Source organism: Ranitomeya imitator, chromosome 5 (assembly GCF_032444005.1).
Source record: "Ranitomeya imitator isolate aRanImi1 chromosome 5, aRanImi1.pri, whole genome shotgun sequence".
NCBI classification, from domain to species: Eukaryota; Metazoa; Chordata; class Amphibia; order Anura; family Dendrobatidae; genus Ranitomeya; species Ranitomeya imitator.
This window is the reverse complement of record NC_091286.1, coordinates 665,204,573-665,226,391: the sequence shown is the minus strand read 5'-3', so window position 1 is coordinate 665,226,391 and position 21,819 is coordinate 665,204,573. Positions and strand designations below refer to the sequence as shown.

The 21,819-nt window shown below is 45.5% G+C and overlaps 1 protein-coding gene across 2 annotated transcripts in view; it reads right to left on the bottom strand.

The window, feature by feature from the left end:
- LOC138638723 (cytochrome P450 2K6-like) overlaps positions 1-21,819 on the bottom strand; it is a 294,437-nt gene that overhangs the window by 188,452 nt on the left and 84,166 nt on the right. For both annotated transcript variants that reach the window (XM_069728251.1, XM_069728252.1), the window contains exon 4: positions 20,252-20,401. In XM_069728251.1, coding sequence (XP_069584352.1) covers positions 20,252-20,401 — 150 coding nt within the window. The remainder of the gene's footprint in view (positions 1-20,251; positions 20,402-21,819) is intronic.

Sequence of the window (21,819 nt, the reverse complement as noted above, 5' to 3'; positions counted from 1 at the left end):
GCAATGCCCCCTGGTTATTCCTGTGTTACCAATTTTGAACTGCATTTAGCCAACTTTATTCTTTGGGTCTATATCTGTGTTTCCTCCTCATCCTGCCCATTGCCCAGCCAGTGATAGATGAGTCTGCTGGTACATTGACCCATAACGCAACATTCCCCGTGCACGCTACACAACAACATTGTGACCCTGCTGAAAGTCAGGTTGCTCTTCCCGCATACCATACCACCTTACACGGGGACAAAGAGGAAGGTGCAGATGAAAGTGCAGGTTCCTTCATCAGGTGGGGGGAGGAATACTAGTTGGCGACGTCACTGGCACAGGGCCTCTCATAGTACGCAAAAGTGTTGCTGCCGGTGGGAGGCGCCCCCGCCGTGCAAACACACCGCTGTACTTTGAGGGGCCCTGTGCCAGTGCCAATGCCAACGAGTGGGCCCCCCCTGCTTGCTCAGGTTCACAGCACTTGCAAAGTTGAAATACTTACCTCTCCCTGCTCCACTGCCGTGACGTGGTCCAGATTTCCTGGGCCCACTAATTACTTGAACCAGCCCTACCCCCCACAACTTTAGCCAAATGACCCCCAATTTCAAATGCCTTCCAATTATTATAAGGTAAATTACGCTTGACAAGCTTCATTAAGAAGAATGGATGGTTTTGACATTAAAATGGGCACTCTAGGTGTTTTCCTGGCCCCCACTCACTGCCGACTATGCTGCCCCATTGACTTGCATTGGGTTTCGTGTTTCGGTCGATCCCGACTTTACGTCATAATCGGCCGATTTCACTCGACCCGACTTTGGACATAGTCGGGTTTCGAAAAACCCGGCTCGACTCTAAAAAGGTCAAGGTCGCTCAACTCTACTGGAGATCGTGGAACTAGCGGGGGTGCTGGTGGACATGGCAGACTGAGAGACGGTGGGAGATGGTATTGTTGCCACCGGTGCCCTAGATGCAGTGTTTCCTACTACGAAACTGGTGATTCCCTGACCCTGACTGCTTTGGCCTGGCAAAGAAACCTGCACAGATACTGCAGGTGGTGCGGAAAATGGTGGCCCTACACTGCCGGAAGGGATGTTGCGTTGCTGACTAGCTTCATTGGCCGAGGGTGCTACAACCTTAAGGGACGTTTGGTAGTTAGTCCAGGCTTGCAAATGCATGGTGGTTAAATGTCTATGCATGCAACTTGTATTGAGACTTTTCAGATTCTGTCCTCTGCTTAAGGTAGTTGAACATTTTTGACAGATGACTTTGCGCTGATCAATTGGATGTTGTTTAAAAAAATGCCAGACTGCACTCTTTCTAGCATCGGATACCTTTTCAGGCATTGCAGACTGAGCTTTAACCAGATGGCCACGCTGTCCTCCAACAGGTTTTGGCTTTGCCACGCGTTTTGGGCAAGATACGGGCCCGGCAGATGGAACCTGTTGCGATGTTGATGCCTGCTGCGGCCCCTCCTCCTCCGCTTCAGAACTGCTGCCGCCTGCACCCTGTTCCCCCAATGGCTGCCAATCGGGGTCAAGAACTGGGTCATCTATTACCTCTTCTTGTAGCTCGTGTGCAACTTCGTCTGTGTCACCGTGTCGGCAACATAGTCTCATCAGGGTCTGATTCTTGATCAGCACCCTGCGAGGGCAATGTTGTGGTCTGAGTCAAAGGACCAGCATAGTAGTCTGGCTGTGGCTGTGCATCAGTGCACTCCATGTCAGATTCAACTTGTAATGGGCATGGACTGTTAACTGCTTCACTTTCTAAGCCAGGGACGGTATGTGTAAAGAGCTCCATGGAGTAACCCTTTGTGTCGCCTGCTGCATTCTTCTCTGTTGTTGTTTTTGCTGAAGAGGACAAGGAAGCGACTTGTCCCTGACCGTGAACATCCACTAACGACGCGCTGCTTTGACATTTACCAGTTTCACGAGAGGAGGCAAAAGAGCTAGAGGCTGAGTCAGCAAGATAAGCCAAAACTTGCTCTTGCTGCTCCGGCTTTAAAAGCGGTTTTCCTACTCCCAGAAAAGGGAGCATTCGAGGCCTTGTGTAGCCAGACGACGAACCTGGCTCCACAGCTCCAGACTTAGGTGCAATATTTTTTTTCCCACGACCAGCTGATGCTCCACCACTACCACTACCCTCATTACCAGCTGACAATGAACGCCCCCGGCCACGACCTCTTCCACCAGACTTCCTCATTGTTTTAAAAACGTAAACAAACTAACGGTATTTGTTGCTGTCACACAACTTACATGGTGAGCTATAACTTCAGTATGATTTAGCTACCCCTTTACAGGTGAGTGAGACCACAACGAAAATCAGGCACAATGTTACACACTCTGTTGTTGGTGGCAACAAATGAGAGAGATGCCACACACGCAGGACTGTCACTGAAGCACAAATGTAAATATTAATCTCCCACTGATTTGATTTTTTTTTTTTTTTTTAAGGGAGACTTTAGGAAAAAAAATAATAGAATAAAATGATTTTTTCAGGAAGAATTTAGAAACCAAATAAAATAAAATGATTTTTTCAGGGAGAATTTAGAAAACAAATAAAACAAAAAAAAGGCTTTCTATGGCCCACTGAGTGAGAGATGACGCACACAGGAGTCAGGAGTGGCACACAAGCCCAGAGGCCAATATTTATCTCCCACTGATTGATGTAGTGATTTTTTCAGGTAGATTTTGGAACCCAAATCAAGCTAAAAAATAATAGGCTTTCTATGGCCCACAATTGGAGAGAGAGATGGCACACCCAGGAGTCAAGACTGGCACACAAGCAGAAAGGGCAATATTAATCTCCCACTGATTTGGTTTTTTTTTTTTTTTTTTTCAGGGAGACTTTAGGAAAAAAAAAATAGAATAAAATGATTTTTTCAGGAAGAATTTAGAAACCAAAGAAAATAAAATGATTTTTTCAGGGAGAATTTAGAAAACAAATAAAACAAAAAAAGGCTTTCTATGGCCCACTGAGTGAGAGATGACGCACACAGGAGTCAGGAGTGGCACACAAGCCCAGAGGCCAATATTTATCTCCCACTTTTTTTTTTTGTTCCAGGGAAAATTTATAAACCCAATAAAAAAAATAATAAATAGGCTTTCTATGGCCCACTATCTGAGAGACAGAGAGAGATGGCACGCTTAGGACTGGCACACAAGCCCAAAGGCCAATATTAATCTCCCTTTTTTTTTTAAGGGAGAATTTATAAAACCAAAAAAAAAAAAAAAAATAGTCTTTCTAAGGCCCACTATTTGTGAGAGAGATGGCACGCTCAGGACTGGCACACAAGCCCAGAGGCCAATATTAATCTCCCACTTTTTTTTTTTTTTCCAGGGAAAATTTATAAACCCAATAAAAAAAATAAAAAATATATAGGCTTTCTATGGCCCACTATCTGAGAGAGAGAGATGGCACGCTTAGGACTGGCACACAAGCCCAAAGGCCAATATTAATCTCCCACTGATTGATTTATTGATTTTTTCAGGTAGAATTTAAAACCCAAATAAAGCAAAAAAAAAAAAAAAAAGGGCTTTCTATGGCCCACTGAGTGAGTGATGATGCACACAGGAGTCAGGAGTGGCACACAAGCCCTGAGGCCAATATTTTTCTCCCACTGATTGATGTAGTGATTTTTTCAGGTAGATTTTAGAACCAAAATCAAGCAAAAAAATAAATAGGCTTTCTGTGGCCCACTGAGTGAGTGATGATGCACACAGGAGTCAAGAGTGGCACACAAGCCCTGAGGCCAATATTTTTCTCCCACTGATTGATGTAGTGATTTTTTCAGGTAGATTTTATAACCCAAATCAAGCAAAAAAATAAATAGGCTTTCTATGGCCCTCTGAGTGAGAGATGACACAGACAGGGATGGCACTCTAGCAGAAATGTCAATCTTAACCCCTTTACCCCCAAGGGTGGTTTGCACGTCAATGACCAGGCCAATTTTTACAATTCTGACCACTGTCCATTTATGAGGTTATAACTCCGAAACGCTTCAACGGATCCTGGTGATTCTGACACTGTTTTCTCGTGACATATTGTACTTCATGATAGTGGTAAAATTTCTTTGATAGTACCTGCGTTTATTTGTGAAAAAAACGGAAATTTGGCGAAAATTTTGAAAATTTCGCAATTTTCAAACTTTGAATTTTTATGCAATTAAATCACAGAGATATGTCACACAAAATATTTAATAAGTAACATTTCCCACATGTCTCCTTTACATCAGCATAATTTTGGAACCAATTTTTTTTTTGTTAGGGAGTTATAAGGGTTAAAAGTTGACCAGCAATTTCTCATTTTTACAACACCATTTTTTTTTAGGGACCACGTCTCATTTGAAGTCATTTTGAGGGGTCTATATGATAGAAAATGCCCAAGTGTGACACCATTCTAAAAACTGCACCCCTCAAGGTGCTCAAAACCACATTCAAGAAGTTTATTAACCCTTCAGGTGTTTAATAGGAATTTTTGGAATGTTTAAATAAAAATGAACATTTAACTTTTTTACACAAAAAATTTACTTCAGCTCCAATTTGTTTTATTTTACCAAGGGTAACAGGAGAAATTGGACCCAAAAAGTTGTTGTCCAATTTGTCCTGAGTACGCTGATACCCCATATGTGGCAGTAAACCACTGTTTGGGCGCATGGGAGAGCTCGGAAGGGAAGGAGCGCTATTTGACTTTTCAATGCAAAATTGACAGGAATTGAGATGGGACGCCATGTTGCGTTTGGAGAGCCACTGATGTGCCTAAACATTGAAACCCCCCACAAGTGACACCATTTTGGAAAGTAGACCCCCTAAGGAACTTATCTGGATGTGTGGTGAGCACTTTGACCCACCAAGGGCTTCACAGAAGTTTATAATGCAGAGCCATAAAAATAAAACAAAATTTTTTTCCCACAAAAATTATTTTTTAGCCCCCAGTTTTGTATTTTCCCTAGGGTAACAGGAGAAATTGGACCCCAAAAGTTGTTGTCCAATTTGTCCTGAGTACGCTGATACCCCATATGTGGGGGGGGAACCACCGTTTGGGCGCATGGGAGGGTTCGGAAGGGAAGGAGCGCCATTTGGAATGCAGACTTAGATGGAATGGTCTGCAGGCGTCACATTGCGTTTGCAGAGCCCCTAATGTACCTAAACAGTAGAAACCCCCCACAAGTGACACCATTTTGGAAAGTAGACCCCCTAAGGAACTCATCTTGATGTGTTGTGAGAGCTTTGAACCCCCAAGTATTTCACTACAGTTTATAACGCAGAGCCATGCAAATAAAAAATATTTTTTTTTCCACAAAAATTATATTTTAGCCCCCAGTTTTGTATTTTTCCAAGGTTAGCAGGAGAAATTGGACCCTAAATGTTGTTGTCCAATTTGTCCTGAGTACGCTGATACCCGATATGTGGGGGGGAACCACCGTTTGGGCGCATGGGAGGGCTCGGAAGGGAAGGAGCATCATTTGGAATGCAGACTTAGATGGATTGGTCTGCAGGCGTCACATTGCGTTTGCAGAGCCCCTAATGTACCTAAACAGTAGAAACCCCCCACAAGTGACCCCATATTGGAAACTAGACCCCTCAATGAACTTATCTAGATGTGTTGTGAGAACTTTGAACCCCCAAGTGTTTTACTACAGTTTATAACGCAGAGCCGTGAAAATAAAAAATCTTTTTGTTTTCCCACAAAAATTATTTTTTAGCCCCCAGTTTTGTATTTTCCCAAGGGTAACAGGAGAAATTGGTCCACAAAAGTTGTTGTCCAATTTGTCCTGAGTACGCTGATACCCCATATGTTGGGGTAAACCCCTGTTTGGGCACACAGGAGAGCTCGGAAGGGAAGGAGCACTGTTTTACTTTTTCAACGCAGAATTGGCTGGAATTGAGATCGGACGCCATGTCGTGTTTGGAGAGCCCCTGATGTGCCGAAACAGTGGAAACCCCCCAATTATAACTGAAACCCTAATCTAAACACACCCCTAACCCTAATTCCAACGGTAACCCTAACCACACCTCTAACCCTGACACACCCCTAACCCTAATCCCAACCCTATTCCCAACTGTAAATGTAATCTAAACCCTAACCCTAACTTTAGCCCCAACCCTAACTGTAGCCCCAACCCTAACCCTAACCCTAGCCCTAACCCTAGCCCTAACCCTAGCCCTAACCCTAACCCTAGCCCTAACCCTAACCCTAGCCCTAACCCTAGCCCTAGCCCTAACCCTAGCCCTAACCCTAGCCCTAACCCTAGCCCTAGCCCTAACCCTAACCCTAGCCCTAGCCCTAACCCTAGCCCTAACCCTAGCCCTAACCCTAGCCCTAGCCCTAACCCTAGCCCTAACCCTAGCCCTAATGGGAAAATGGAAATAAATACATTTTTTTTTATTTTTCCCTAACTAAGGGGGTGATGAAGGGGGGTTTGATTTACTTTTATAGCGAGTTTTTTAGCGGATTTTTATGATTGGCAGCCGTCACACACTGAAAGACCCTTTTTATTGCAAAAAATATTTTTTGCAATACCACATTTTGAGAGCTATAATTTTTCCATATTTTGGTCCACAGAGTCATGTGAGGTCTTGTTTTTTGCGGGACGAGTTGACGTTTTTATTGAAAACATTTTTGGGCACGTGACATTTTTTGATCGCTTTTTATTCCGATTTTTGTGAGGAAGAATGACCAAAAGCCAGCTATTCATGAATTTCTATTGGGGGAGGCGTTTATACCGTTCCGCGTTTGGTAAAATTGATAAATCAGTTTTATTCTTCGGGTCAGTACGATTACAGCGATACCTCATTTATATCATTTTTTTATGGTTTGGCGCTTTTATACGATAAAAACTATTTTACAGAAAAAATAATTATTTTTGCATCGCTTTATTCTCAGGACTATAACTTTTTTATTTTTTTGCTGATGATGCTGTTTGGTGGCTCTTTTTTTGCGGGACAATATGACGCTTTCAACGGTACCATGGTTATTTATACCTGTCCTTTTGATCGCGTGTTATTCCACTTTTTGTTCGGCGGTATGATAATAAAGCGTTGTTTTATGCCTCGTTTTTTTTTTTTTTTTCTTACGGTGTTTACTGAAGAGGTTAACTAGTGGGACAGTTTTATATGTCGGGTCGTTACGGATGCGGCGATACTAAATATGTGTACTTTTATTGGTTTTTTTTTTTTATTTAGATGAAGAAATGTATTTATGGGAATAATATTTTTTTTTTTTTTCATTATTTTGGAATATTTTTTTTTATTTTTTTTACACATTTGGAAAATTTTTTTTTAACTTTTTTACTTTGTCCCAGGGGGGGACATCACAGATCAGTGATCTGACAGTTTGCACAGCACTCTGTCAGATCACTGATCTGACATGCAGCGCTGCAGGCTTCACAGTGCCTGCTCTGAGCAGGCTCTGTGAAGCCACCTCCCTCCCTGCAGGACCCGGATCCGCGGCCATCTTGGATCCGGGGCTGGAGCAGGGAGGGAGGGAGGTAAGACCCTCGCAGCAACGCGATCACATCGCGTTGCTGCGGGGGGCTCAGGGAAGCCCGCAGGGAGCCCCCTCCCTGCGCGGTGCTTCCCTGCACCGCCGGCACATCGCGATCATCTTTGATCGCGGTGTGCCAGGGGTTAATGTGCCGGGAGCGGTCCGTGACCGCTCCTGGCACATAGTGCCGGATGTCAGCTGCGATAAGCAGCTGACACCCGGCCGCGATCGGCCGCGCTCCCCCCGTGAGCTCGGCCGATCGGCTATGACGTACTATCCCGTCCAGGGTCAGATAAGCCCAGGGCACCTCGACGGGATAGTACGTCTAAGGTCACAGAGGGGTTAATCTCCCACAAAAAAAAAAACAGGGAGTGTCCTTCAATTACTATCTCCCTGCAGTAATCTCAGCCAGGTATGGCAGGCAGCAATAAGGAGTGGACTGATGCACAAATTAAATAAAAAGTGTGTACAAACCATAAAGATAGCTGTACAGAATGGAAGGAACAAGAGGATTTGTGCTTTGAAAAAAGCAGTTGGTTTGCACAGCGGCGTACACACAGCAATGCAGCTATCAGGGAGCCTTCTAGGGCAGCCCAATGAGCTACAGCGCTGAGGGGGAAAAAAAAAAAATGTAGCTTCCACTGTCCCTGCATACCGAAGGTGGTGTTGGGCAGTGGAAATCGCTACAGTACAAGCGGTTTGGTGGTTAATGGACCCTGCCTAACGCTATCCCTGCTTCTGACGAAGCGGCAGCAACCTCTCCCTAAGCTCAGATCAGCAGCAGTAACATGGCGGTCGGTGGGAACTCCCCTTTATAGCCCCTGTGACGCCGCAGACAGCAAGCCAATCACTGCAATGCCCTTCTCTAAGATGGTGGGGACCAGGACCTATGTCATCACGCTGCCCACACTCTGCGTTTACCTTCATTGGCTGAGAAATGGCGCTTTTCGCGTCATTGAAACGCGACTTTGGCGCGAAAGTCGCGTACCGCATGGCCGACCCCGCACAGGGGTCGGATCGGGTTTCATGAAACCCGACTTTGCCAAAAGTCGGCGACTTTTGAAAATGAACGACCCGTTTCGCTCAACCCTAATGGAGAGGAAACCTGGGGAACACCTTGGAGTGTAACACACCATCTCTCTACACCCCATACCCAATTTGTAGGCCTAATGCAGTGTAGTTTCCAACAACTACTAAACGAGAGCATGAAGATTGAAGCAATGGAGAGGAAACCTGGGGAACACCTTGGAGTGGAACACACCATCTCTCTACACCCCATACCCAATTTGTAGGCCTAATGCAGCGTAGTTTTCAACAACTACTAAACGAGAGCATGAAGATCGAAGCTCAGGAAAGGCAACCTGGAGAACACCTTGGAGTGGAACACACCATCTCTCTACACCCCATACCCAATTTGTAGGCCTAATGCAGTGTAGTTTCCAACAACTACTAAACGAGAGCATGAAGATCGAAGCTCAGGAAAGGCAACCTGGAGAACACCTTGGAGTGGAACACACCATCTCTCTACACCCCATACCCAATTTGTAGGCCTAATGCAGTGTAGTTTCCAACAAATACTAAACGAGAGCATGAAGATCGAAGCAATGGAGAGGAAACCTGGGGAACACCTTGGAGTGTAACACACCATCTCTCTACACCCCATACCCAATTTGTAGGCCTAATGCAGTGTAGTTTCCAACAACTACTAAACGAGAGCATGAAGATCGAAGCAATGGAGAGGAAACCTGGGGAACACCTTGGAGTGGAACACACCATCTCTCTACACCCCATACCCAATTTGTAGGCCTAATGCAGCGTAGTTTCCAACAACTACTAAACGAGAGCATGAAGATCGAAGCTCAGGAAAGGCAACCTGGAGAACACCTTGGAGTGGAACACACCATCTCTCTACACCCCATACCCAATTTGTAGGCCTAATGCAGCGTAGTTTCCAACAACTACTAAACGAGACCATGAAGATCGAAGCTCAGAAAAGGCAACCTGGAGAACACCTTGGAGTGGAACACACCATCTCTCTACACCCCATACCCAATTTGTAGGCCTAATGCAGTGTAGTTTCCAACAACTACTAAAAGAGAGCATGAAGATCGAAGCAATGGAGAGGAAACCTGGGGAACACCTTGGAGTGTAACACACCATCTCTCTACACCCCATACCCAATTTGTAGGCCTAATGCAGCGTAGTTTCCAACAACTACTAAACGAGAGCATGAAGATCGAAGCAATGGAGAGGAAACCTGGGGAACACCTTGGAGTGTAACACACCATCTCTCTACACCCCATACCCAATTTGTAGGCGTAATGCAGTGTAGTTTCCAACAACTACTAAACGAGAGCATGAAGATCGAAGCAATGGAGAGGAAACCTGGGGACACCTTGGAGTGGAACACACCATCTCTCTACACCCCATACCCAATTTGTAGGCCTAATGCAGCGTAGTTTCCAACAACTACTAAACGAGAGCCGGAAGATCGAAGCTCAGGAAAGGCAACCTGGAGAACACCTTGGAGTGGAACACACCATCTCTCTACACCCCATACCCAATTTGTAGGCCTAATGCAGTGTAGTTTCCAACAATACTAAACGAGAGCATGAAGATCGAAGCAATGGAGAGGAAACCTGGGGAACACCTTGGAGTGGAACACACCATCTCTCTACACCCCATACCCAATTTGTAGGCCTAATGCAGCGTAGTTTCCAACAACTACTAAACGAGAGCATTAAGATCTAAGCAATTGCGAGGAAACCTGGTGCACACCTTGGGGAGGCAGACACCGTTAGTAGGCCCTACCAAAGTTGTACCCCCAATGCAGTTTTAAAATTCCTAGAGGCTGAAAACAAGACTATTGACGCTCAGCTTTTTTCAAAGGAACACAGCTGAATTGAGTGGCACAGACAGACACAGGTAGTAGGACTCAAACCAAAAATGTGGCTCACTGCAGCTTAAAAAAGTTACAGGGGTACACAAGCAGCAGTGCTCTGGGCAGTGGAGGACAATTTCAATAGTGGACCGCAGACAGACTTTGTACGCCTACTATTAAAAAAAGGATGCTCTATGCAATTAAAAATAGGTTCCAGGGGTCCACGGGCAGCAGTGGTGTGGACAGTGGACGAGTATTGGAAGGAGGGACCGCAGACAGGCGTAGTAGGCCTAACATAACAAAATTAGGCTGTAGACACTGTAAAATTGGTTCCAGGGGTACACGGGCAGCAGTGGTGTGGTCAGCGGAGGAAAATTGGAATTAGGGACTGCAGACAGACTTTGTAGGCTGTCCCCTGTGGACCATGCATCCAACACATTAACCCAGTGCGCAGTAATGGACACGTAACTTTTTGTGGACATGCCTACTGGTCCATGCGTCTCTTGTCAGGTGCACCTTTCAACTGTTTGATTGCCTGAGTGCTATGACAATGCAGACTTTTTCATGCCGGTGGAGGGCTGGGATGGCTTTTCTCGCAAAAGAAATGTCGACTGGGTAGCTTGAACCGTTGCACAGCATAGTTCATCTGGGTTTTCTAAATATAAAACAAAGAAAAAAAGGAGGCTACATGCACTTTCAGCTGGGGTTTCAGGGGTACACGGCCAGCATTGGTCTGGTCAGTGGAGAACTATTGGAAGGAAGGACCGCAGACACGCTTCGAAGGCCTAACATAATAACAGATGGCTGTAGGCAATTTTAAATTGGTTCCAGGGGAACATAGGAAGCAGTGGTGTGGTCAGTGGAGGCCTAGTGGAAGGAGTGACCGCAAACAGGCATCGAAGGCCTAACATAATAACACATGGCTGTAGGCAATTTTAAATTGGTTCCAGGGGAACACGGGCAGCAGTGGCCTGGTCAGTGTAGTAGTAGTAGAAAGAACGGACCGCAGACAGGCATGGAAGGCCTAAAATAAAAAAATTGGGCTGGCTGTAGGCAATTTTAAATTGGTTCCAGGGGTACACGGGCAGCAGTGGTGTGGTCAGTGGAGGCCTAGTGGAAGGAGTGACCGCAGACAGGCATCGAAGGCCTAAAATAATAACACATGGCTGTAGGCAATTTTAAATTGGTTCCATGGGTACACGGGCAGCAGTGGTGTGGTCAGTGGAGGCCTAGTGGAAGGAATGACCGCAAACAGGCATCGAAGGCCTAAAATAAAAAAATTGGGCTGGCTGTAGGCAATTTTAAATTGGTTCCAGGGGTACACGGGCAGCAGTGGTGTGGTCAGTGGAGGCCTAGTGGAAGGAGTGACCGCAGACAGGCATCGAAGGCCTAAAATAAAAAAATTGGGCTGGCTGTAGGCAATTTTAAATTGGTTCCAGGGGTACACGGGCAGCAGTGGTGTGGTCAGTGGAGGCCTAGTGGAAGGAGTGACCGCAGACAGGCATCGAAGGCCTAAAATAATAACACATGGCTGAAGGTAATTTTAAATTGATTCCGTGGGTACACGGGCAGCAGTGGTGTGGTCAGTGGAGGCCTAGTGGAAGGAGTGACCGCAAACAGGCATCGAAGGCCTAAAATAAAAAAATTGGGCTGGCTGTAGGCAATTTTAAATTGGTTCCAGGGGTACACGGGCAGCAGTGGTGTGGTCAGTGGAGGCCTAGTGGAAGGAGTGACCGCAGACAGGCATCGAAGGCCTAAAATAATAACACATGGCTGTAGGCAATTTTAAATTGGTTCCGTGGGTACACGGGCAGCAGTGGTGTGGTCAGTGGAGGCCTAGTGGAAGGAGTGACCGCAGACAGGCATCGAAGGCCTAAAATAATAACACATGGCTGTAGGCAATTTTAAATTGGTTCCAGGGGAACACGGGCAGCAGTGGCCTGGTCAGTGTAGTAGTAGTAGAAAGAACGGACCGCAGACAGGCATCGAAGGCCTAAAATAAAAAAATTGGGCTGGCTGTAGGCAATTTTAAATTGGTTCCAGGGGTACACGGGCAGCAGTGGTGTGGTCAGTGGAGGCCTAGTGGAAGGAGTGACCGCAGACAGGCATCGAAGGCCTAAAATAAAAAAATTGGGCTGGCTGTAGGCAATTTTAAATTGGTTCCAGGGGTACACGGGCAGCAGTGGTGTGGTCAGTGGAGGCCTAGTGGAAGGAGTGACCGCAGACAGGCATCGAAGGCCTAAAATAAAAAAATTGGGCTGGCTGTAGGCAATTTTAAATTGGTTCCAGGGGTACACGGGCAGCAGTGGTGTGGTCAGTGGAGGCCTAGTGGAAGGAGTGACCGCAGACAGGCATCGAAGGCCTAACATAAAAAAATAGGGCTGTTGGCAATTAAAAATTGGTTCCAGGGGTACAAGGGCAGCAGTACAATGGTCAGTGGAGGCCTAGTGGAAGGAGGGACCGCAGACAGGCTTCGAAGGCCTAACATAACAAAAATGTCAATACAATGGTATTGTCAGTGCCAGGCATTGAAGGATGTCAGCGCATAGACTAAACATTGGTGGAGCTGTGAGAGATAATTTTGCAAGTGGTAGAGCACTGTTTGAGCTGGGGGGGGAACTGTCTTGTGGCCGGCGGTACAGGCCCAGGGCCCCTCATATTACAACGGTGTGTCTGACGTTGGGTGCGCACCACCACCGCCAGAGACACTTTATTGTACTATGAGGGACCCAGTGGCAGTGCCGTCGACCAAAAGCGGGCACACCCACCTCTTCAGACAAACAGCACTCTCACGGGTGCTGGCGCCAAGTGGCGATACCACGGCCCCGTATGGGGAGTTTGGACATTTAGTGAGGTGTAAACATGTCGTATGCTGGACAATCAGGTGCAGAAAATTACGAGATTGGAAAAGTCATTCAGAATAGTCCACAGGCAAGACCTTTTCATAGGAAAGCTAGGTGTCAGCCGGTCAAGGTGGGGCCAAAGATTTCGAAATCCAGTTGTGGTTCATTTTAATGAAGGTTAGATTATCTACATTTTGGGTAGCCAGACGAGTCCTTTTTTCTGTTAGTATTGAACCTGCAGCACTGAATACTCTTTCTGATAGGACACTAGCTGCCAGGCAAGCAAGCTCCTGCAATGCATATTCTGCCAATTCTGGCCAGGTGTCTAATTTGGATGCCCAGTAATCAAATGGGAATGACGGTTGAGGGAGAACGTCAATAAGGGATGAAAAATAGTTTGTAACCATACTGGACAAATGTTGTCTCCTGTCACTTTGAATTGATGCTGCAGTACCTGTCCTGTCTGCGGTCATAGCAAAATCACTCCACAACCTGGTCAGAAAACCCCTCTGGCCAACGCCACTTCTGATTTCTGTCCCTCTAACACCTCTGGTCTGCTGGCCCCTGCAGCTCGTGTGAGAACGATCACGGGCGCTGTGTGCAGGGAATGCCAGAAGCAAACGGTCAACAAGAGTTGATTGTTTGGTTGCTAATATTAGTTCCAAGTTCTCATGTGGCATTATATTTTGCAATTTTCCTTTATAGCGAGGATCAAGGAGGCAGGCCAACCAGTAATCGTCATCGTTCATCATTTTAGTAATGCGTGTGTCCCTTTTGAGGATACGTAAGGCATAATCCGCCATGTGGGCCAAAGTTCCAGTTCTCAAATCTGCGGTTGTGCTTGGTTGAGGGGCAGTTTCAGGCAAATCCACGTCACTTGTGTCCCTCCAAAAACCAGAACCCGGCCTTGCCGCGCCAACAATTTCCAGTGGCCCCGGAAAAGCTTCCTCATTAAAAATATAATCATCTCCATCATCCTCCTCGTCCTCCTCCTCTTTGCCCGCTACCTCGTCCTGTACACTGCCCTGGCCAGACAATGGCTGACTGTCATCAAGGCTTTCCTCTTCCTCAGCTGCAGACGCCTGATCCTTTATGTGCGTCAAACTTTGCATCAGCAGACGCATTAGGGGGATGCTCATGCTTATTATGGCGTTGTCTGCACTAACCAGCCGTGTGCATTCCTCAAAACACTGAAGGACTTGACACATGTCTTGAATCTTCGACCACTGCACACCTGACAACTCCATGTCTGCCATCCTACTGCCTACCCGTGTATGTGTATCCTCCCACAAAAACATAACAGCCCGCCTCTATTCGCACAGTCTCTGAAGCATGTGCAGTGTTGAGTTCCACCTTGTTGCAACGTCTATGATTAGGCGATGCTGGGGAAGGTTCAAAGAACGCTGATAGGTCTGCATACGGCTGGAGTGTACGGGCGAACGGCGGATATGTGAGCAAAGTCCACGCACTTTGAGGAGCAGGTCGGATAACCCCCGATAACTTTTCAGGAAGCACTGCACCACCAGGTTTAAGGTGTGAGCCAGGCAAGGAATGTGTTTCAGTTGGGAAAGGGAGATGGCAGCCATGAAATTCCTTCCGTTATCACTCACTACCTTGCCTGCCTCAAGAGCTACAGTGCCCAGCCACGACTGCGTTTCTTTCTGCAAGAACTCGGACAGAACTTCCGCGGTGTGTCTGTTGTCACCCAAACACTTCATAGCCAATACAGCCTGCTGACGTTTGCCAGTAGCTGCCCCATAATGGGAGACCTGGTGTGCAACAGTGGCAGCTGCGGATGGAGTGGTTGTGCGACTGCGGTCTGTGGACGAGCTCTCGCTTCTGCAGGAGGAGGAGGGGGTGCGAACGGCTACAGCCAACTGTTTCCTAGACCGTGGGCTAGGCAGAACTGTCCCAAACTTGCTGTCCCCTGTGGACCCTGCATCCACAACATTCACCCAGTGTGCCGTGATGGACACGTAACGTCCCTGGCCATGCCTACTGGTCCATGCATCTGTTGTCAGGTGCACCTTTGTGCTCACAGATTGCCTGAGTGCATGGACGATGCGCTCTTTAACATGCTGGTGGAGGGCTGGGATGGCTTTTCTGGAAAAAAAGTGTCGACTGGGTAGCTCGTAGCGTGGTACAGCGTAGTCCATCAGGGCTTTGAAAGCTTCGCTTTCAACTAACCGGTAGGGCATCATCTCTAACGAGATTAGTCTAGCTATGTGGGCGTTCAAACCCTGTGTACGCGGATGCGAGGCTAAGTACTTCCTTTTTCTAACCATAGTCTCATGTAGGGTGAGCTGGACTGGAGAGCTGGAGATCGTGGAACTAGCGGGGGTGCCGGTGGACATGGCAGACTGAGAGACGGTGGGAGATGGTATTGTTGCCGCCGGTGCCCTAGATGCAGTGTTTCCTACTACGAAACTGGTGATTCCCTGACCCTGACTGCTTTGGCCTGGCAAAGAAACCTGCACAGATACCGCAGGTGGTGCAGAAAATGGTGGCCCTACGCTGCCGGAAGGGATGTTGCGTTGATGACTAGCTTCATTGGCCGAGGGTGCTACAACCTTAAGGGACGTTTGGTAGTTAGTCCAAGCTTGCAAATGCATGGTGGTTAAATGTCTATGCATGCAACTTGTATTGAGACTTTTCAGATTCTGCCCTCTGCTTAAGGTAGTTGAACATTTTTGACAGATGACTTTGCGCTGATCAATTGGATGTTGTTTAAAAAAATGCCAGACTGCACTCTTTCTAGCATCGGATACCTTTTCAGGCATTGCAGACTGAGCTTTAACCGGATGGCCACGCTGTCCTCCAACAGGTTTTGGCTTTGCCACGCGTTTTGGGCAAGATACGGGCCCGGCAGATGGAACCTGTTGCAATGTTGATGCCTGCTGCGGCCCCTCCTCCTCCGCTTCAGAACTGCTGCCGCCTGCACCCTGTTCCCCCAATGGCTGCCAATCGGGGTCAAGAACTGGGTCATCTATTACCTCTTCTTGTAGCTCGTGTGCAACTTCGTCTGTGTCACCGTGTCGGTCGGTGGTATAGCGTTCGTGATGGGGCAACATAGTCTCATCAGTGTCTGATTCTTGATCATTACCCTGCGAGGGCAATGTTGTGGTCTGAGTCAAAGGACCAGCATAGTAGTCTGGCTGTGGCTGTGCATCAGTGCACTCCATGTCAGATTCAACTTGTAATGGGCATGGACTATTAACTGCTTCACTTTCTAAGCCAGGGACGGTATGTGTAAAGAGCTCCATGGAGTAACCCGTTGTGTCGCCTGCTGCATTCTTCTCTGTTGTTGTTTTTGCTGAAGAGGACAAGGAAGCGACTTGTCCCTGACCGTGAACATCCACTAACGACGCGCTGCTTTTACATTTACCAGTTTCACGAGAGGAGGCAAAAGAGCTAGAGGCTGAGTCAGCAAGATAAGCCAAAACTTGTTCTTGCTGCTCCGGCTTTAAAAGCGGTTTTCCTACTCCCAGAAAAGGGAGCGTTCGAGGCCTTGTGTAGCCAGATGACGAACCTGGCTCCACAGCTCCAGACTTAGGTGCAATATTTTTTTTCCCACGACCACCTGATGCTCCACCACTACCACTACCCTCATTACCAGCTGACAATGAACGCCCCCGGCCACGACCTCTTCCACCAGACTTCCTCATTGTTTTAAAAACGTAACCAAACTAACGGTATTTGTTGCTGTCACACAACTTACACGGTGAGCTATAACTTCAGTATGATTTAGCTACCCCTTTACAGGTGGGTGAGACCACAACGAAAATCAGGCACAATGTTACACACTCTGTTGTTGGTGGCAACAAATGAGAGAGATGCCACACACGCAGGACTGTCACTGAAGCACAAATGTAAATATTAATCTCCCACTGATTTGATTTTTTTTTTTTTTTCAGGGAGATTTTAGGAAAAAAAAATAATAGAATAAAATGATTTTTTCAGGAAGAATTTAGAAACCAAATAAAATAAAATGATTTCTTCAGGGAGAATTTAGAAAACAAATAAAACAAAAAATAGGCTTTCTATGGCCCACTGAGTGAGAGATGACGCACACAGGAGTCAGGAGTGGCACACAAGCCCAGATGCCAATATTGTTCTCCCAATGATTGATGTAGTGATTTATTCAGGTAGATTTTGGAACCCAAATCAAGCTAAAAAAATAATAGGCTTTCTATGGCCCACAATTGGAGAGAGAGAGAGAGATGGCACACCCAGGAGTCAAGACTGGCACACAAGCAGAAAGGGCAATATTAATCTCCCACTGATTTGATTTTTTTTTTTTTTTCAGGGAGACTTTAGAAAAAAAAAATAATAAAAAAAAATGATTTTTTCAGGAAGAGTTTAGAAACCAAATAAAATAAAATGATTTTTTCAGGGAGAATTTAGAAAACAAATAAAACAAAAAATAGGCTTTCTATGGCCCACTGAGTGAGAGATGACGCACACAGGAGTCAGGAGTGGCACACAAGCCCAGAGGCCAATATTTATCTCCCACTGATTGATTGAGTGATTTTTTCAGGTAGATTTTGGAACCCAAATCAAGCAAAAAAATAAATAGGCTTTCTATGGCCCACAATTGGAGAGAGAGAGAGAGAGAGAGAGAGAGAGAGATGGCACACCCAGGAGTCAAGACTGGCACACAAGCAGAAAGGGCAATATTAATCTCCCACTGATTTGATTTTTTTTTTTTTTTTTTTCAGGGAGACTTTAGAAAAAAAAAATAATAAAAAAAAATGATTTTTTTCAGGAAGAATTTAGAAACCAAATAAAATAAAATGATTTTTTCAGGGAGAATTTAGAAAACAAATAAAACAAAAAATAGGCTTTCTATGGCCCACTGAGTGAGAGATGACTCACACAGGAGTCAGGAGTGGCACACAAGCCCAGAGGCCAATATTTATCTCCCACTGATTGATTTATTGATTTTTTTCAGGTAGAATTTAGAACCCAAATCAACCAAAAAAATAAATAGGCTTTCTATGGCCCACTATTTGTGAGAGAGATGGCACGCTCAGGACTGGCACACAAGCCCAGAGGCCAATATTAATCTCCCACTTTTTTTTTTTTTTTTCAGGGAAAATTTATAAACCCTATAAAAAAAATAATAAATAGGCTTTCTATGGCCCACTATCTGAGAGAGAGAGATGGCACGCTTAGGACTGGCACACAAGCCCAAAGGCCAATATTAATCTCCCTTTTTTTTTTCAGGGAGAATTTATAAAACCAAAAAAAAAAAAAAAATAGGCTTTCTATGGCCCACTATTTGTGAGAGAGATGGCACGCTCAGGACTGGCACACAAGCCCAGAGGCCAATATTAATCTCCCACTTTTTTTTTTTTTTCCAGGGAAAATTTATAAACCCAATAAAAAAATAATAAATAGGCTTTCTATGGCCCACTATCTGAGAGAGAGAGATGGCACGCTTAGGACTGGCACACAAGCCCAAAGGCCAATATTAATCTCCCTTTTTTTTTCAGGGAGAATTTATAAAACCAAAAAAATAAAAATAAATAGGCTTTCTATGGCCCACTATTTGTGAGAGAGATGGCACGCTCAGGACTGGCACACAAGCCCAGAGGCCAATATTAATCTCCCACTTTTTTTTTTTTTCCAGGGAAAATTTATAAACCCAATAAAAAAAATAATAAATAGGCTTTCTATGGCCCACTATCTGAGAGAGAGAGATGGCACGCTTAGGACTGGCACACAAGCCCAAAGGCCAATATTAATCTCCCACTGATTGATTTATTGATTTTTTCAGGTAGAATTTAGAACCCAAATAAAGCAAAAAAAAAAAAAATGGGCTTTCTATGGCCCACTGAGTGAGTGATGATGCACACAGGAGTCAGGAGTGGCACACAAGCCCTGAGGCCAATATTTTTCTTCCACTGATTGATGTAGTGATTTTTTCAGGTAGATTTTAGAACCAAAATCAAGCAAAAAAATAAATAGGCTTTCTGTGGCCCACTGAGTGAGTGATGATGCACACAGGAGTCAAGAGTGGCACACAAGCCCTGAGGCCAATATTTTTCTCCCACTGATTGATGTAGTGATTTTTTCAGGTAGATTTTAGAACCCAAATCAAGCAAAAAAATAAATAGGCTTTCTATGGCCCACTGAGTGAGAGATGGCACAGACAGGGATGGCACTCTAGCAGAAATGCCAATCTTAATCTCCCACAAAAAAAAAAAAAAAAGGAACTGTCCTTCAATTACTATCTCCCTGCAGTAATCTCAGCCAGGTATGGCAGGCAGCAATAAGGAGTGGACTGATGCACAAATTAAATAAAAAGTGTGGACAAACAAACAAGATAGCTGTGCAGAAAGGAAGGAACAAGAGGATTTGTGCTTTGAAAAAAGCAGTTGGTTTGCACAGCGGCGTACACACAGCAATGCAGCTATCAGGGAGCCTTCTAGGGCAGCCCAATGAGCTACAGCGCTGAGGAAAAAAAAAAAAAATGTAGCTTCCACTGTCCCTGCACACCGAAGGTGGTGTTGGGCAGTGGAAATCGCTACAGCACAAGCGGTTTGGTGGTTAGTGGACCCTGCCTAACGCTATCCCTGCTTCTGACGAAGCGGCAGCAACCTCTCCCTAAGCTCAGATCAGCAGCAGTAACATGGCGGTCGGCGGGAACGCCCCTTTATAGCCCCTGTGACGCCGCAGACAGCAAGCCAATCACTGCAATGCCCTTCTCTAAGATGGTGGGGACCAGGACCTATGTCATCACGCTGCCCACACTCTGCGTTTACCTTCATTGGCTGAGAAATGGCGCTTTTCGCGTCATTGAAACGCGACTTTGGCGCGAAAGTCGCGCACCGCATGGCCGACCCCGCACAGGGGTCGGGTCGGGTTTCATGAAACCCGACTTTGCCAAAAGTCGGCGACTTTTGAAAATGAACGACTCGTTTCGCTCAACCCTACTCGAGGCTAATAGGGTTTTGTTTTTTGTGGACCTTCAGAATTATCTCCTCTGATGGCTCATGACATAGTATGTTCTTTTCTTGAAACTATACACAAACAAAATGTAATGGAGCCATTCACCAACCTTTGTAAGATCTGAACTTTTGCACCAAATTATCAGATTCTTCAGAAATCTTGTTTTCAATGGCTTCCGTACCCATTCCAAAATCTCGAAGTGTTGACAGAGTAAACCGCCTCATTGTTCTCCAGTTATCCAGGGAAGCAAAAAGAATTCCTGGGGACACATTATATAAGAAGGGAAGATGAGAGAAGCAAGATGGCAACCAATACTTTATATCTACTGGTTAAAGGGAATATGTCACCCACTTTTTCATATATATAAGCTTCTGCCACAGCCATCAGGGGCTTATCTACATCATTCTGAAAGATAAGAAAAACAAGTTATATTATACTCACCTGGGAAGCGGTCTGGTGTGGTCTGGTCCGATGGGTGTCGTGGTCCAGGTCCGGCACCTCCCATCTTCTTGCGATGACGTCCTTTTCCTTTCTTCTGTCATGGCTTCTTCGCAGGCGTACTTTATCTGCCCTGTTGAGGGCAGAGCAAAGTACTGCAGTACGCAGGTATCCGGAAAGGTCCAAAAAGCCCAGCGCCTGAGCACTGCAGTACTTTGCTCTGCCCTCATCAGGGCAGATAATGTACGCCTTCGCAGGAGCAGTGACAGAAGCAAGGAAGAGGATGTCATCGCATGAAGATGGAAGGCGCCAGACCCGGACCACGACGCCCATCAGACCAGACCGCACCGGACTGCCCCCCAGGTGAATATAATATAACTTGTGTTTCTTATCTTTCAGGTTACATCGGGGCTTCTCTACAGCATTACAGAATGCTGTAGATAAGCGCCTGATGGCGGTGGCCGAAGCTTATATATGAAAAAGTAGGTGACAGATTCCCTAAAACTCAGAACACCTTAAAGACCCAAAAGGCAAAATTTCTAATGTCGAAAAATATTTTGTCATGATTAACAAACCTGTGACTACGTAAAATGAGACATTTTTTAAGAAAGTCCTATGTGAGTGACTTAAGGTGTGTAATATTTCTAAATTATATCTTTTGCAGACCAAATCAGTGTTTTACCCTACAGTAAAATATGTTTCCTCTCTCCCTGCTCAGTAAATTAACATTTTTGGCAGAAGTTGGGAAGTATGAGGAGATATTGAAATTATATATATATGTACGTATAGGTAGGCGCTAGTGCCAGGAGAGGTATTGGGAGTATACGACTGCAAACAGGACAACACCACAAAGTTGTCAAAAGTCAAGCAAGTAAAAAAAAGAAGTTTGCGCCTATATATACCCTTTGACGAGAGAAAAAAAACTCTTTATAAAAACATATGTAAATCCCCTCAAAAACAGGATTATTTGTAGATACAGCCTGTGGATTAACCTTCGTCAGGCTGCATAATTTTACAACGTTAACAGGTTGCAGAGGTACAATTGTACCTTCATATATATTTTATTGAAATTTGGCCAATATATTCTGGACCAAAACTGCAGAGATGTCACGAAATTTCATCCCTCTACGGCTTTTCGGAAAAAAAAAATGTTTGCAATTTTAAAACGGAATAGTTACAATTGTGCCTACTCAGCCGGACGAAGGTTAAAGTCCACTATGTGCAATAAAAATTATTTAA